Source organism: Ursus arctos, unplaced genomic scaffold (assembly GCF_023065955.2).
Source record: "Ursus arctos isolate Adak ecotype North America unplaced genomic scaffold, UrsArc2.0 scaffold_11, whole genome shotgun sequence".
Taxonomy (NCBI): Eukaryota; Metazoa; Chordata; class Mammalia; order Carnivora; family Ursidae; genus Ursus; species Ursus arctos.
In genome coordinates, this window is record NW_026622775.1 from 14,478,680 (window position 1) to 14,495,288 (window position 16,609).

Here is a 16,609-nt window from a genome sequence, read left to right on the forward strand (position 1 = left end):
GCAGAGGGAGAGGAAAAAGGAGACTCTCCACTGAGCAAGGAGCCCAATGTGGGGCTCGATTCTAGGACCCTTGGATCATGACCTGAGCGGAAGGCAGACGCTTAACTGACTGAGCCACCCAGGTGCCCCGCTGGGTCTCTTCTTACCCCTGTTCTTTAGATGAGGAAACTAAGCTTTGAAGAGGTTAAGCAACTTACTATTAAAGCTCAAGCAGGGAGGAAATGCATAAAATGGAGTTTGAAAGCCTGTCATATGATCTAGGATCCATACTTCGGACATGAACTAGGTATTAAATAACAAGAAGTGGAGATAGCTGACTTTGTGGTAAGTTTCTCCATAAGTGGAATTAGGTAACAAACTACAGACCCTCAAGCTTCCAAGTCAAGATTATTAACCTTAATTGGATGACACATCAACAAGATACTATCATCAAACATTATGGAAGGAATGTATGTAATTCTATAGTCAAGTTCAAGAGTAACAGTAAAAATTAGAATAAGAACTAAAAATACCAGCAAAGTGTACACTGAACAAAGCTTAAGCCTTTGTTTAACTCTGGAGGAACAATATACAAGAAGTGTAACCTTAGCAAATCGCTGTGTTTTGAGGGGCATGGGTTCAATTAAGAGGCTTGAACTAGAAAATTTATGAAATTCCTTTCTATTCTAAAAGTGAAGAGTACTGTATTTTAATAATCTATAAAAGCAAAAGCTAATCACGTAATTATGGAGAATGAATGGACTTCAGAAGGTGGATACAGGGTGGGTAAAAAGTAACATTTTCAAAATTAATGGAAAAAAACCACAGTTTTGTCTAACTTCACCTTAGTAGTACAGACTGGCAGTAATGGGAATGGGAGGGAGGAGGGGAAAGAAGATGAAGCAAGGATACAACTGGTTGGCTACTTAAGGTAGCAAAAAATAAAACCAATCAAAATGTGAATTGGAGAAGTTTTTTAAATGTTTTTTTTAAGCACTATTAACAAAAAATTACAATAGAGGCATAAATACTAAGAATCCTCCCAGAGCTAAGAGGTAGTAATCCACTAGCTAAGTTATCATTGTCTTATAGAACGACTGTTAGTCATGAGCCAATAAAATAAGACCTGTTCTAAGAAAATTAATATGAAGGAAACTGCCTGTAATATTCCACGAAGCAATACCATCACTATACTAAATAGGAAATGATGAACGATACTAGTTGGCAAACTGGAAGGAAGAAACACAGACAGGAGTCCTGTTTTCTCTTCATAAAACTTAATGCCATTTGATGTTATAAAAAAAGAGAATTGTCTTCCCAAAATATTGATGGAGTTTGAATACTATAAAAACAAAATGAAATTGACTCCTTCAACATAATGAGAAAAACATGAAAAGACTATTACCTCTATAAAAATCTTATCATATTGCAGTGTATTCAAATGTACATCCATCTCACTTAAAAGGCCCAACTATCAAGAATCATTTCCTAGAAATAAAAAAAGTAATCCATCCAACTATGTGACATTCTGAAAAATGTCAAACTATATAAATGTCAAATGTTTTCTGGGAAACAAAGCTATGGAGACAGTAAAAAGATTAGTGATGGCCACGCATTGAGAGTTAGGGGATAAATAGGCAAAGCAGAGGATTTTTAGGGCAGTGAAAGTACTCTGTATGATATCACACTGATGAACACACGTTACACATTTGTCTCACAGAATGTACAACATCAAAAGCGAACCATAATGTAAGCTATAGACTTTGGGTGACTGTAATGTGTCAATGTGGGTTCATCAGTTGTAACACATACCACTTTGACTGGGGATGTTGATAACAGACAAGGGTATACATGTGGAGGGAGGGGGCAGGTGGGAAAATCCTTGGATCTTCCCCTCATTTCACTGTGAACCTAAAACTTCTCTAAAAAATAAAGACAAAAAAATCTGGAAAATTAAATTTAATCATCATTTTCTCTGCATGTTATTGCCCACTCTAAAGGTGACTCAGGAGAAAATGAACATGTGAATAATACACACACACACACACCCCTTTCATTTCACTCTAAAAGATAAAATTTTCATACTACTAAAATAATATGTGACTTTCAGAATTTCATTCCTCATCTTTTATATTGGAGAACTTACAGAATGTATGTAATTCTTATAACAACTGTGTAGCAGTTGTGTAGCAAAAAGAAGAGAGAACACAAAAATAAGATAGAACTTGAAGTCAAAAGATTTGGACCTTACTACCTTGCCTGGATAGGTCATTTGCTTCTCTGAATCACAGCTTCCTTACCTAGAAAACGAGAATGGTCTTAGAAACCTATGACACTGTGGAAGGATTAATTCAGAATATATTTGAAAGAGCTTCTCTCCTTCATTAAACTTGATTAAAAACCTGAGCATGATCTGCCCTGCCCTTCAGCTCAGAATCTAGTCATGGAGCAGATATGCAAAGTAAGTATAATATCATAATTGTAAAGAGATATTTACATATAATAAACAATGGGATCCCCAAATCTCCACTAGGTGAGAGGCTATGAAGAGCAAGAGACTATAATATACTACACAGTTGTTTGTAATTATTCCATTTCCTGTAGAGTGGACCTTGTCAAACAAAATGGATAGGGCATTTGTCAGGACCAATTTCCTCTACCTTTTTTCTAATAAGAATTTTCAAAACTAGGCGATGCCAAGTTAAAAAGAGTCATGGTAAGTTTTTAGTGCTGGTTGGCCAAATATTGTTCTTTATTCCTTCATTTAAGCACTGTAATTTTATATACATTGGTGAGCTAAATTTTAAGCCATGCCATTAACTATTATTTGTTATACAATTGTTTCCAACCAATAGCATGATAAAGCAATGAGGTAAAGAACTGAAAGGAGAGCAAAGAGCCCAACTTTATATTGAGGTGGGACTGGCTAATAGATTAGGGAGTTCAGTAATTTTATTCTTTGATTCTAACATTTCTCAAAGTGAATTCCATGTTTGTATAGTTAATTTATGAAAAAATGATTTTATGGTCAATTAAATTTAGATTCAAATCCAGGACTTCTCTCTATGAAGCCAGCATTCTTTCCACTATCCCACAGATGCGGTAATGTACTTGTAGATTCTTTTATTTATTCAAGAAGCATTCGCTAGGTTCTTTCTCCATGCCAGGCAGTTCTCTGAATAGTAAACAAGTAAGTTATCAGATATGGGCACAGCTCTAAGGGAACAGAGAATCTACAATGACTGAAGAAGTATGAGCACTTGGAAGCATGCTGTGTTGAGAGAAGTACAAGATGGAGAATATCCACCTAATGTGGTGGGAGTAAGGGATGGTCACATGACAGAAATATCATGGAGAAAGTTACATTTACTTGGAGACTGTGGGAAAGTGAAAGAAGCCTAATAATTGAGCCTGGAATGTCAACTGGGAGAGGACTTGGTAGTTGATGAGTCTCATGGTAGGTAAGGGACAGTCATTTTTTAGAAAACAAGGGGAAACCACTGTTAGATTTATATAGTAGGATAATAGCATGACTGGGTAAGCCTTACCAACTCTTTAAAACTTCTTTTGTAAAAAAAAGATATACTTTACAATGTATTAAAAAAAAAAAAAAACTTCTAAAAACTCTATACCAATAGCAAATTTCAAGGAATTCCTTCTTTAGGAAGATGACTAAGCATACGGTAATGAAATTCTGCTTCTTCAGAAGAATCTGAGTTTTCTCTGAGTGGCATGACTGTAAGTGACAAAACAAACAATAAAAAGTTTGTTTATATTGAAAGAATAGAAGTTGTCCTGTTGAAAGAACTAGGCTTTGAGGGACATGCGAACAAGATGTAGGCTGTGAAGCTGGATGTTCAGCAAACAGTTCTTAGCGGCCCTTTGCTGGCATCTGCATCCACTCAGTTGTTCTCACTGGAAGAGAATGCTCCCACTCTTAATTATGAAAATTTTCGAACAGGCAGAAAAATTGGAAAAATAGTACAATAAGCCACAAATACCCTCACTTGAGTTTAATGTCACCATATTTGCTTTCTCATTCTCATTTCTCCCTCTTTTAAATATATTTTTTTGCACCGCTTTTTGCTGTTCCATTTAAGAATCAGATGCAGAAACATGTCACACCTAAGTAATTTAGCATAAATCTAATAATAGCAGTTACCTGCATAATCATAATGTTAATATATTTTAAATATCTTATTAGACAAGAAACTTATTATATGAAAACACAGAAATTCATCAAGAAAATTCAAATTGTCCATATTTATAAATACAAAGAAATAACCACAGTTAATAATTTAGTATTTATATTTAACCTCTAAGGCCTTTATATATAAATATATTATCTTACAAAAATACATCATTTTGTTTTGTAACATATTTCTTTTCATGTTAATGAATATATAATGTACTAATATACAATTTTGTTCTTATTGCTTACAGAATATTCCAATTTATAGATATACCATAATTTATTTAACCTATCTTCACAAAATGGATATGCAGGCTCTATTTCCACTTTTTTCCCCCATTATCAACAGCTCTTTAAAGAACAGGAGAATATTCTTTTTTAAACAAATTTTATTGCCTATGAGCTCTTTTTGGACTTAGGAATCAAGCATACTTTGGGTTTATGCCTAATAAGGAAGATAGTAATAATTTAAAAAGCCAAGGACAACGTTTGATGTGACAAGGTAAATTAAATTTTTGAAAGGTTATCTTGGAGATCATTACAGTTTAATTTTAGAAAGAAGTTAGTGAGAAATACATAGTTCAGAATTTAAAACACCACTAAAAATAATTTTTCCAACCAAGTTCTCCTTTCAACACTTATTAAACAAAAAGGTCAGGTTAACCAGGAACACAGCCACCTAAATGCATTTTTTTTTCCATCAAAAGTGCATTTTTCCAAGGGTAAGACATTAAAAAAAAAAAAAACCATGATTGCTTATGCCAGACAACATGATAGTAAATTAGCTTCTTATCAATAGTCAATCAAGAGTATGTTTATAGATTACTAAAGTTTCAGCAAATTCAATGACTTAAGATCTTGCTGAACTTAAAAGAAAGGAAAGGGAAAGATATTGAACATAAAATTCTCAGGATGATATCCTGTAAGAAGGAAAAACCTAAGAAAAGGAGAAAACAATACTATAAGAAATTATATCAATCACTTGTTTCTTCTGTACCATCAGGACACGGTGCTAAGCCTCTGGCACGATTTTAAGTCCATCCGCCTTCAACATGGCTCTCTACCACTTTTTTCTTTTGTTTTTCTCTTTTCTTTTTGTTTTTCTCTACTTCTGCTTTGGTCCCCAGAACTTCACTTTCCCTGGATACTTCTAAGCAAGAAGACCTGCTTTCTCTCTTTAGGGCACCCATTATTCTACATCCATCATGTATAATGTTTGCTATGTTCTTGGTTATAGGCATCATTTAAAAGTATTTAAGAGGCCACTCTAGGGGCGCCTGGGTGGCACAGCGGTTAAGCATCTGCCTTCGGCTCAGGGCGTGATCCCAGCGTCATGGGATCGAGCCCCACATCGGGCTCCTCCGCTATGAGCCTGCTACTTCCTCTCCCACTCCCCCTGCTTGTGTTCCCTCTCTCGCTGGTTGTCTATCTCTGTCGAATAAATAAATAAAATCTTTAAAAAAAAAAAAAAAAAAAAAAAGAGGCCACTCTAAGATTACAAATACTACTTTGACATTATGTCTTAAAGCTTTAGCCAAAACATTTCCAGAATAAGAAATTATGCTCCACTGCTGTCCTTTCCTCTGCCTAAATATAATGATTGTACTACTGATTCTTTGGCCTATTTAAGCTAACATTTCCTCATCCACAAAACAGCTACTGTGCTAGACGTCTACTGCCTGAGGTGCTGGGGCTAAAACGTAAAGTCAAATACTCTGGTCTTGAATAGGAAGCTTCAGCGATGTAATCCAGTTGCATTTTACCACATACAGTCCAGCTACTGAAAACCATTAAGGTTCAGGGGAAATAATCTGGCTATCGATATTCAGAGTATTTTTTCAAGTCTTTTCAAGTATTTCTCTACATAATAGATGAAATCCAGACAAGATTCTTTCAAGGATATTTAATTGTTTAAAGATATTTGCAAATGATATATCCAGTAAGGGATTAATATCCAAAATATGTAAAGAACTCATACAACTCAAGACCCACACAACAAATAATCCAATGAAAAAATGTGCGGAAGACCTAAAGAAGCATTTTTCAAAGAAGACATAGAGATGGCCAACAGACACATGAAAAGATATGCAACATCCCTCATCGTCAGGAAAACACATATCAAAACCACAATGAGATAACATCTCACATCAATCAGAATGGCTAGTATCAAAAAGACTAGAAATAACAAGTGGTGGTGAAATTGTGGAGAAAGGGGAACCCTCATATACTGTTGGTGCAGCTGCTTTGGAAAACAGTTTGGAGGTTCCTCCAAACACTAAAATGGAAGTACCATACGATCCTGTAATTGCACTTCTGGGTATTTATCCAAAGAAAATGAAAACACTAATTCAAAAAGATGTATGCACCTCTGTATTTACTGCAGCATTATTGACAAGAGCCAAGGTATGGAGGCAACACAGTGTAAGCAGCTATTGATAGACAAATGGATAAAAAAATTGTGGTATATATACATGATGGAATATGACTTACCCATAAAAAAGAATGATATCTTGCCATTCACAAGAGTGTGGATGGACCTAGAGGGTATTATGCTAAGTGAAATAAGTCAGAGAAAGACAAATACCATACGATTTCACTTATATGTGGAATCTAAAAAATAAATGAACAAACAAACAGATACCACCAGCAACAACAAAAAGAGAAACAGACTCATAGAACAAACTAGTGATTGCCAGAGGGAAAGACGGGGGGGGGGGGGGGTGAAATAGGTGAAGAAGATAAGGGGAACAAACTTCAGTCATAAAGTAAGTCATGGGCATGAAAAGTGCAGCATAGGGAATATAATCAATAATACTGTAATAACTTTGTACAGTGACACATGGTAACTAGACTTATCCTAGACTTATCACGGTGAGGTTTTATAATGTACATGATTATCACATCACTATGTTGTACACCTGAAACAAACATTATGTGTCCACTATACTTCAGTTAAAATTTTAAAAAAGAATATTTAGTTGTTTATTCAGACTTCACAAGGGCACAGCCCTCTGTCATGGGAGCAACTGCACAAAAAGTCATAAGAAATCAGGGGATGACCCCTTTAGGAAGCAATCCGTGGCATACCAGACATTATGGTTTCATCACCCTTGTATCCAATAAAATCCTACATCATCCAGGCAATATTCCAAGGACTTTCTAAATTTAAAAAAGCCACATTTGATGTCAGTTATAGGAAGGGATTTTAAGAGGAGGCCCTTAGCCTTCTATAAAAAGTGAAACTGCTACTCCCTATCCCTCCATTAGAACAGAATATATAATAAATCACAATTATATCACAGCCAAATATTAGCCAAATTATTTCCATTTTAGTTATTTAACTTAGTCTGGGAAAGTAAACTTATTTTAAATTTTTCCAAAGTAAGGAACTGGATTCTATAAAATTTTAAGGAAGAGAAAACAGCCAAGATTAATTCTTAATCCAGGAGATATTTTGTAATATTGTAATATTCCCTGTCTTAACAGAATTTGATTTCTTTAAGTTTTTTTTATCACAAGTTACAATCTACATACCTGTGTGGCTACGGATATGAACTCTCAGCGTACCACTGCTGGCAAATTTCTGGCCACAATATGGGCAGATTTTCTCCTTTTCTCCTGTATGTGTCTAAATGGAAAGAAATAAAAAGGGTTGAGGGTAAATATAAAGAATTCGGTAAAAATGATTAAGTGCCTCTGACAATGGTAAATCCTTTTTTTCCAGGATTACGTTTCATTAAAATGATTTAATATCACAATGAGATTTTAAACAATTTATCATGAGTATTCCCACTGGTTCAAAAAAAAACCCTAAACCTTAGAATCACGCATTAGTGCTAATTTGAAAATAATTCTGCAGTTTACTTTTTAAACCTTTATGGAGCCCCCAAGTAAAAATGATTAAGTTATACAAAACCAGTATATGCTGGCAAAACCACATAATCAAAACGGGGTTACAGCTGCCCTTGACTGCTGCCAAGAAACACTTCCTTAGAAGCATTTTTCACATTCTTTGTGTGTATTTAACTCTTGAGGACAGAATTAATCTCAATAAAGTAATCTGTTATTCGCATTATGCTTGCCTGACTGGATTGATTTTACGGCAAAGCAAAAAGAAATATAAATCTGATTTGATCTTTAAAATCAGCAGGTGTTAATTGAGCGATCAATGTGAAAGAACATCCTCGCCCTCCACATACCTTTAATCTCAGCAGAAAACAACTGCACAAGGAAAGGTGAATATGTATCATCAAAAGTGAATTTTGATGGAATGTTAGAGAGTTCAAAGAAAAGCCTAAGCTCTCCCGAAAAGAGGAGGCAGATGGAGCTTCTTAAACTTGTCTCACAATCTCATCAGACCATTACTCTACCAGCATCAAAATAGGTCATTGCAATAAGTGAGGGGTCAGAGCTACTTTTCAAGTCCCATTGTTTTACAAACTTAGGAGAAGGGGAAAAGAAGGGAGAAGAAGGAAATTACTTTAGATATCTACACATTCTCAGTGACACTTCTTAAAATTTTTTTTATTTCAATGATGACCTACACATCAATGAAAGCATACAGTGGATCGTCTGGGTTACCACCACAACACAGAGTTTCCAGGGCCTGTGTTTGCATTAGGTTTGTGCAAATTACTGGGATTGCCATGGGCTAATGTAAAAAGAAAAGGAAAGATTCTGTTTTTGTTTTTAAATGATGTGTTCCCAGAAGTGAAGCACTGGCCGGGATAGAGTGAAAGGGGTAGGGCAGTTACCTCATCTCAGAAAACCATCAATGTAGCAGAACATTCTCCATATTAATTGCTAACTTTAATATAATTAGTTTCATAGCCTTATTGGTATTTAATTTGAAAGTTTTCACATTTGAATTATAATCTGCATTTGGATAGACACTATTGTATTTGTAGTTTTTAAAACAGTTATAAACTAAATACCTTAGCAAACATCAGTGTCCTTTTCAATATTTTTCCATTGAAAATGATTTACATTATATTCAAGTCTGAGAAATACAGTCTAACCAACTGCCACGTTAGCCAATGACACTGGCTACAACAGACATCTCCTTGATTCTGCATTTGGCAAGCACTTAACTTTCCATTTTCACTCTAAGTTCTTATACAAAACAGTTATACATTCTTTACAGTAAGAGCCTTTACTCCCATGGTCCCCATTATGGCTCATTTTAAAGGAAATTCTATAACATTTTAACATAGAGCAGACCTATATTCTTCTCATTCCCTGACAGAAGGGGCAAAATACAACAGTTCGTTCTTGATTAGTGTACGGTTCTTTAGAAATCATGTATATCTATTATTACAACACTGGATTATTCCAAAGAGGCAACTACCAATTTATTTATAATATCTTTATAAAATCCACAGAATTTCTTTTGCTGCTCCATAAGTAATTCATTGCTCACATGACCTAAGTTACTTGTCAGTGGTACTAAACAACATTAAGTCAACATTAGTGAAAAGAATTAAAATGCCTCTTTGGTTTAATTTTAAAATATATCTTATTATTAGATATGGAATTTGGTTAAGTGGTTTTAAAAGGCACTTAAGGTATAATACTAAAAGGTCTTAAATATAAATAAGAAAGCACGGAAACAGATTGCTATGACAAACCTGGATAAACGTATGAGACAAAATGAACAATGCTCTGCCCAATGTACTCTGTGACAATCTGTGATTGTGGACAAACGACTATCATCTCCCTTGAAAACTCACTATTTTTTCCCATGTTGATTAAAACACGACACAAATTTACTAAATTCATGCAAAAAAGTAATTCAAGCAAAAAAAGTTGAAAGACTATCTTATCCAGAAATTTGAAAAAAGAAGACAGTATCATGATTACTGGACATTAGAGAAACAGGAAAAGAAAGTTCCTCAATACAGTCCTCTGACACAGCATACTAAGGATAGGTACCAAAATAAAAGTCACACTGAAGTGGGAGTGACTTCCTCACATTCACTCAGCAGTATACACGAAGTAGCCTAATCTACTGCACTTCATTGTCATTTCTAAAGTCAACATTAAAACCTGTAACGGTGTTTGTTACACTGTGAATTTTGCTGTTTTTGAAAATACACTTAAAATGTACTTACAAAACAAATAAAAATAACTTCTTGATTTGCTTAAAGTAATTAGCATAACACAAAAAAGATAATCTCCAAATCACCCTAAGAAAGAACCTCATTTTATTTGAGTTAAGCAAATACTTATCAAGTCCCTCTTCTGTGCCAGGAACTTCCCTAGGTCCTAAAGAGGCAAGATGAAGAAGGACCATTCCAATCCTAGAAAAGAGCTCAATCTAATAATTTGTCAATAAATATCTGAATTAAAATTTATTTGAAAAATAAAATTAAGGCACTAATCATTTTTTAAATAAAAACCTAAAAATAAACAAATTAATTAATTATAAAAAACCTACATTAACTCAAAAGTGTACAAAAATTGACAAGCTCCCATTCATCGAATACTTTGTATGACCCATCTATCACCATAGCTCAGCGCTGTGCAGAATCCATACCTAAATCTAGGTTCACCTTCATCCGAATTATTTATCTCTTCTGAAAAAGTAGAGGGAACAGACATTTTCTAAAGAGCTCATATTAACCATGCATCTCTTGTCATTTTGAGGAAATATATTGATTGATTAATATAAAATGGATTATCCCATGATAATTAGTATTCATGCCCATATTGCTGATGTGTGTAATCCATTCAAACTCACACAAGGCTTCTACTTACTTTCTTATGACTTCTAAGCACTGACGGTGTAACAAATGCCTTATTACATAGCTCACATCTGTATTTCTTGTGTCTTTCATGGACCACCTGGACGTGAACATTCAAGGTATCCTTCCTTTTAAAGGTAGCGTCACAGTGATGGCACTTGAAAGTCCTCTCACCTGAGAAATGAAAAGGTCAAATAAGAGAAAGGATCAGATGCAAAGCAGGGTGATGTTAACTCCCCCTCCTGGGTACCAGATGTAATGTTCTTTTTTCCAAAGAGTTAGCTTTATTACTAACAACTTACTATAACTAGAGTAGGTAAATTTTCACATCTTTGGATTCTACCATTGCTCATTTGTTGTGTGACCAGTGGGAAGTACTTTAATCTTATGTTCTCAGCCTCTTTAACTGGTAAAGGTAGAGACTCAGCTAATTTTCTAAAGGAACCATGCACTTTCTTTAAAAGTAGGTCTTTCTAGGGCAGGGGCTCAGGTCTGAAGTAACTAGATTCTTGTGGTGACAAAAGGCTTCTGTCAAGCAGAGTAAGTGGCTTTTGGGGCCCCTCCTCAACTCCCCACACTCCCACCACACCCCTTATGGCCTTTAAGGGAAAGGGCACCAGTAGGGGATGGAAGCCCCTGGGGCACACAGAAATGGGTCAGAGCCAGCCCCCTTCTAGGAAGGGAGAGGGCTACAACACCCCTTCCTTCCTCAGCACTGTATCAGGAACTTGGACTAGAGGCTCCTTAACATGGTCCTCGGTCTGCTAATTAATATGATTAGCTGGGGAAGGGGCTCAACTCCCAGGCTCTCAGACAGGTTGGGGGGCTGCCTCTCGGAGAGGCAGCTGCATTGGGACAACTATCCTTTTCTACCGAGAGCCCCTGGGTACCTGTGAGGGTTTTCACCTTGTTCTCATTCTATAGCCCAGGCCCGCAGGGAAAGCAACTCCACAAACTATGTTTAGGGGGTATATGGGACGGTATTTTTTAAACTTTCATACAATGCTATCCTTGTAGGTCTTCTCAACAAACAAGTCTACCTTTTCCTGGCCTATTTAAATACATTTTAAGCGATGCATGTGCACAATCAGAAGACAGTTTTATCTCTCAGGAAGTTATAAAATGCAAGTAGTACACGATTATATAAATCAGACAGACTAGTATTTGAATATATTTTCCCTTTCTAAAGAACAATTGTATTAGTATAGATTCACATATTATATCCATATGAGACAAAATATACAGATAACTTTCTATACTGAAAGAAGAGATTACCTCAATTTCAACCAAACTCTTTTAGCTTCCCCCCATTATAACTAGCATCAGTTTAGAAATGTGAAGATTCTATTATTTCTTCATATCAAATTTAAGGAAGGAAGGACAAAAAGAAGGAAAAAAGAAAAAAGAAAAAGACAAATGACCCTTTTCAAACAGAATTATGGCTCTTTAACTTAAAATCTCTGAGAGCCCTGTTGAAATCTGACGCTTGGAACAAAGTCACATCCAAACCATGCAAGAATTGTGTAGGTTCTCAGAGCTGTGTTTATATGTTGCCTTTGTGCATTTTTGTTGCTGGGTGCTATCACTATAACCTAATTTGTCTTTCTGTAACTTTTTAGATTTATTTAAATACTTTATTTGTATAAAAGGTATAACCAGTGAGAGTAAAAGAAAATATCAATGACATAAAATTAGAAATAATACCAAAGCAACTCAGGAACAAAGAGAAATTAAAAAACAAAAACAAGGGGCACCCGGGTGGCTCAGTCGGTTAAGTGTCGGACTCTTGGTTTCAGCTCAGGTCATGATCTCAGGGTCCTGGGGTCCAGCCCTGTGTCTTAGGGCTCTGCACTCAGCAGGTTGTTGGCTTAAGATTCCCTTCCTCTTCTTCTCCTTCTGTCCCTCTCTGCCCCCTCTCTCAAAATAAATGAGTAAATCTTTACAATTAAGTAAAGTAAAACAAAAACAAAACCAAAAAGTACTCCTCCAAGATTTCTCCTATTAAAGCATTTCCATTAAACTATCACATGAATCCAAATATTGATTCCTATACAAAGAGCTCATCAAGCTATACCAAGGGAGTCCTTACCTTTCTTCTTTCAAATTTTAATTCCAGATTTCTTTGTTTTAAGCTTATCAGAATTTTTTAACTCTGATGAGATTTTATCTGATGTTATCAGATTTCTTTGCCTTAAAGAAATAAACATAGGATTAAAGATAGGATTTTTCCTATCTTAAAACCAAGAAGCTAGCTAGTAACCTGACTTTTGGTTTTCGGTGGGTTAGAAAACAGCAATAATTTCCAAAATAATGATGACAAGTTATTCTTCATATTTTGAGCCAGAATGCTGATATAAGTTTCTAAAACAGCCTGCATGTTTTGAAGTTAAACAGGTTTTAATTTTCATAATGTGTAAGATAACATCTAGTATTCTGTCTTACTCTGTCCACTTCTGGTTTTTCCCATCCTTTTAGCTCACTAGCCTTATCTGATATTTAACTTAACCTTCAATAACCCACTTACTCAGTCAATTACAAAGCTGACTTCCCAGCCAGATGTCTTGGTGCAGCTTCATAAAGTCTGTGATTAATGTGCTGATCAACATTATATTAGATACAGAATACATAAGGACAGTCTACACTGCTGCTTCAATCCTCTGTCACAAGTGTATGAGAACCAATCAGTAGAAATTAAAAGTACTAGATTCCTTATAATAAAAATTCCTTGTCATTACTGAAATTAAATTTCATCTATCCAAAGAAAAATTTCCTGAGCGTCAGGCCAAATTGGCCACAGAAGCCTTTATAGTATGAATGAAGTTCACTTGTCCCAATCCCTACTCTTAAATCCATTCATCTCATAATGATTGTTTTTCTTAATCAAATGAGAGCAAAATGGGATGGAAATTTCTGCTGTTACATGACAAATTTTAGTTCTTAAATGCATGGCTGTCCTTAATAAAGACATAGAAAGTGGTATTGACCAATTCTCCAGAGCTGTAAGGTCAAACGTAGAATGGCACGAGACCCTAACACCATCTCTTCTATAGAAAAAGAGGCATTTCATCATGATCATTACCACTCGGTATTTTTAAGAACTTTAATATCTTTGGTATTTTGAATTTTAGACCTTTCTACTTGACCAGAGAATATTTCTTCCAAGACACTATCTTATCTGTACAGCTGTCATAACTGATTGTTTCGCTTTCCTCAGAAATATTAAAAAATTAATCAGCAGTAGGAACTTTGTTTCAGAAGATGCTCCGCTGATTACACAACTCAAAAGAAGTCAATACAAATACTACCAACGTTACGGCATTTTTCTTTACTTTTAGATACAGTAATGTAACAAATGTCTGCTTACTCCAATATTTGAACACAGAACCAACTTTAACACTCAGCTTAGCAATAGCATTTTCTCTGAAATAAAGCGATGTAAAGTGTCCTTTCAGGGATGTGAGTATAAGGTGCTGTATTCTAAAAATAGCTCTTTGCATGGTATGTATGTGTACAACTTCTCCAAAAGAAAAAGAAGTGCTCCTGCCAAAAGAAGTAAGAAGTCAGAGGCGGTGTATAGTAAGGAGAGAAAGCACCTGACGACCGGAACCTGGATGCTATCTCCAGAGCTAGAACCCTGTGTGTCACCGTGTTTCTCCAAGTCTCCATTTTCTCTCTTCCCTTCAGATTAACAGGTTAAATTAGATGTGTACTCTGATCCTTTCCAACTTTTAAAGTCTGTGATCTAATAAAATCATGCCAGACATCTGCATGTTTTAAAGGGTCAGACGTGTTTCCTTAATCATTATATTTAAAAGGGAGCAAAAATGTCTATTTCAGAACAAATTTCAAAGATACCTGACTGAACATAAGACAAGATTTTATATACAAACCTTAAAGAGTGGAAAGAAATAATATAAAATAAAATGTCTCATCAAACAATCTATCTTAATGTGGGAAAATAAAGCAAGGATAAAGGAAGAAAAGGTGAAAGGCAGAATTAGCAGCCTTTTTTAAAGTTCAAAAGCAGATCATGTAACTACATGTAGGTCCACTTCTGTGATGCCTACAGTCTCAGAAGTTATAAGAACGAAGTTTGAGATAATTCAGTTTGTCCTCAACTGCTTATATTGTGACTTACTGTTATGTATCAGCAGGTGTCTCTGCAAAGAAAATGGGGTTCGGAACAAAGCTTTACATTCCTCACATTGGAATGGTCTCTCTTCAGAATGGGTCTGCAGATGAAAGAAACTGTGAGTCAGGAGGATCTAGAATCATCTAGTCATGACAATAATTGGAGCTTGTACTTATGATGTGGGAGTGGAAAGGGAAGGTAGACAATATCTTGTTTCTTCTGATGACGTACTTTCACCATAAAACTGTAAACACAAATACGCTATATTCATAGGAGAAAAACAACTGTATTTTTAAGTTCTCACATTAATTATAAATTTGATAAATAATAAAGGAAATTGTTCCTATAATCTCAAAATGCTAATCTGAATATACACAGACTTCTCAGGATTTACTCTGCAGAGTAAAATGATTTGTAATTTCTCTGAAGACTAAACCTTTCTTACTGGACAGGCTTTCGCTATGCTAGTATAACATTTTCAACACAATCAAAGGAAACTGGTAAAAAGGAGACAGTTTCTACCTTCTCCCCTCCACTTCCCTAAGTTCCAATAATTTTTAGTTCTAGATACCATTTCCCCCTAAATTAAACTACAACATTTACTCATACTTAAATCAGGTAACATTCATTTAATATTTATTTTGTGTCACTGCTACACTCAACACTTTACATGAATTTTTTCACTTAATTCTAACAGTAATTTGATGGACAATATACTATTACTGTCCCCATTTTACAGATGAAAAAACTAAGGCTCAAAGTTTCAGTAACTGCCAGAGATCAAACAGCATAGATGCAGCAAGCACCTTTAAACACGTAACAAACAAAAATACACTGAGAAACAATAAACAACAGAAAACCAGAAATGAAAACAAAACAAACAACAAAACAGTATGCTTATTCATTTCACCTGTTTTTTCTTACACATCAGTATTAACACGTTTGGCACAAGTCAGTGTATAAAATCCTATTCTACCATGGATGGCAAGATAACAATGCTCATAAATGCTAAAATACCAAAAATTGAACTATATTCTCCTATGATAATAAAACAAATCATATAATTCATTAGTTTTTATGATACATGTGGTATAAAGGGACTAAATAAAGCACTTTATTCATAGCATAAAAATTCAAACATTTTCTTAGTTTAATGTACAACATAACACTCAAGATATAAGTTTTACCTATTAATATAATGTTGGTAAAAAAGGGATTATCACACCTGTTTTCAGTTGTAAAAAATATAGAGAAAGGATGAGGGGAACAAATATTTAAAACTCGGAATAAACTACACATATTCAAATGTATTATTTAGCCTCATAAATGAACATGATAGCTGGGAATAAAATAGAACAGAGTAAGTTTCTTTCATTACATAAAATATATGGACACTTAGCATAGGAAAATATGGCATTTCAAATTGGTAGAACAGTGGACTGTTTAGTAAACAGTTTTGAGGCAACTATATAGACATTTAGGAAAAAATTAAACTGGATCTGTTATTCATTCACCCCTTTCAATAAATCTCATTTCGATTCAGCTTTTTTTTTTCAAATGTGA

General features: G+C 34.9%; 1 protein-coding gene across 4 annotated transcripts in view; it reads right to left on the minus strand.

Annotated features, from left to right (window-relative positions):
• PRDM5 (PR/SET domain 5) overlaps positions 1–16,609 on the minus strand; it is a 194,077-nt gene that overhangs the window by 56,729 nt on the left and 120,739 nt on the right. For all 4 annotated transcript variants that reach the window (XM_026499257.4, XM_026499258.4, XM_048212274.2 and 1 more), the window contains 3 exons: positions 15,053–15,146; positions 10,928–11,088; positions 7,706–7,799 (listed from right to left, as the gene is read on the minus strand). In XM_026499257.4, coding sequence (XP_026355042.1) covers positions 7,706–7,799; positions 10,928–11,088; positions 15,053–15,146 — 349 coding nt within the window. The remainder of the gene's footprint in view (positions 1–7,705; positions 7,800–10,927; positions 11,089–15,052; positions 15,147–16,609) is intronic.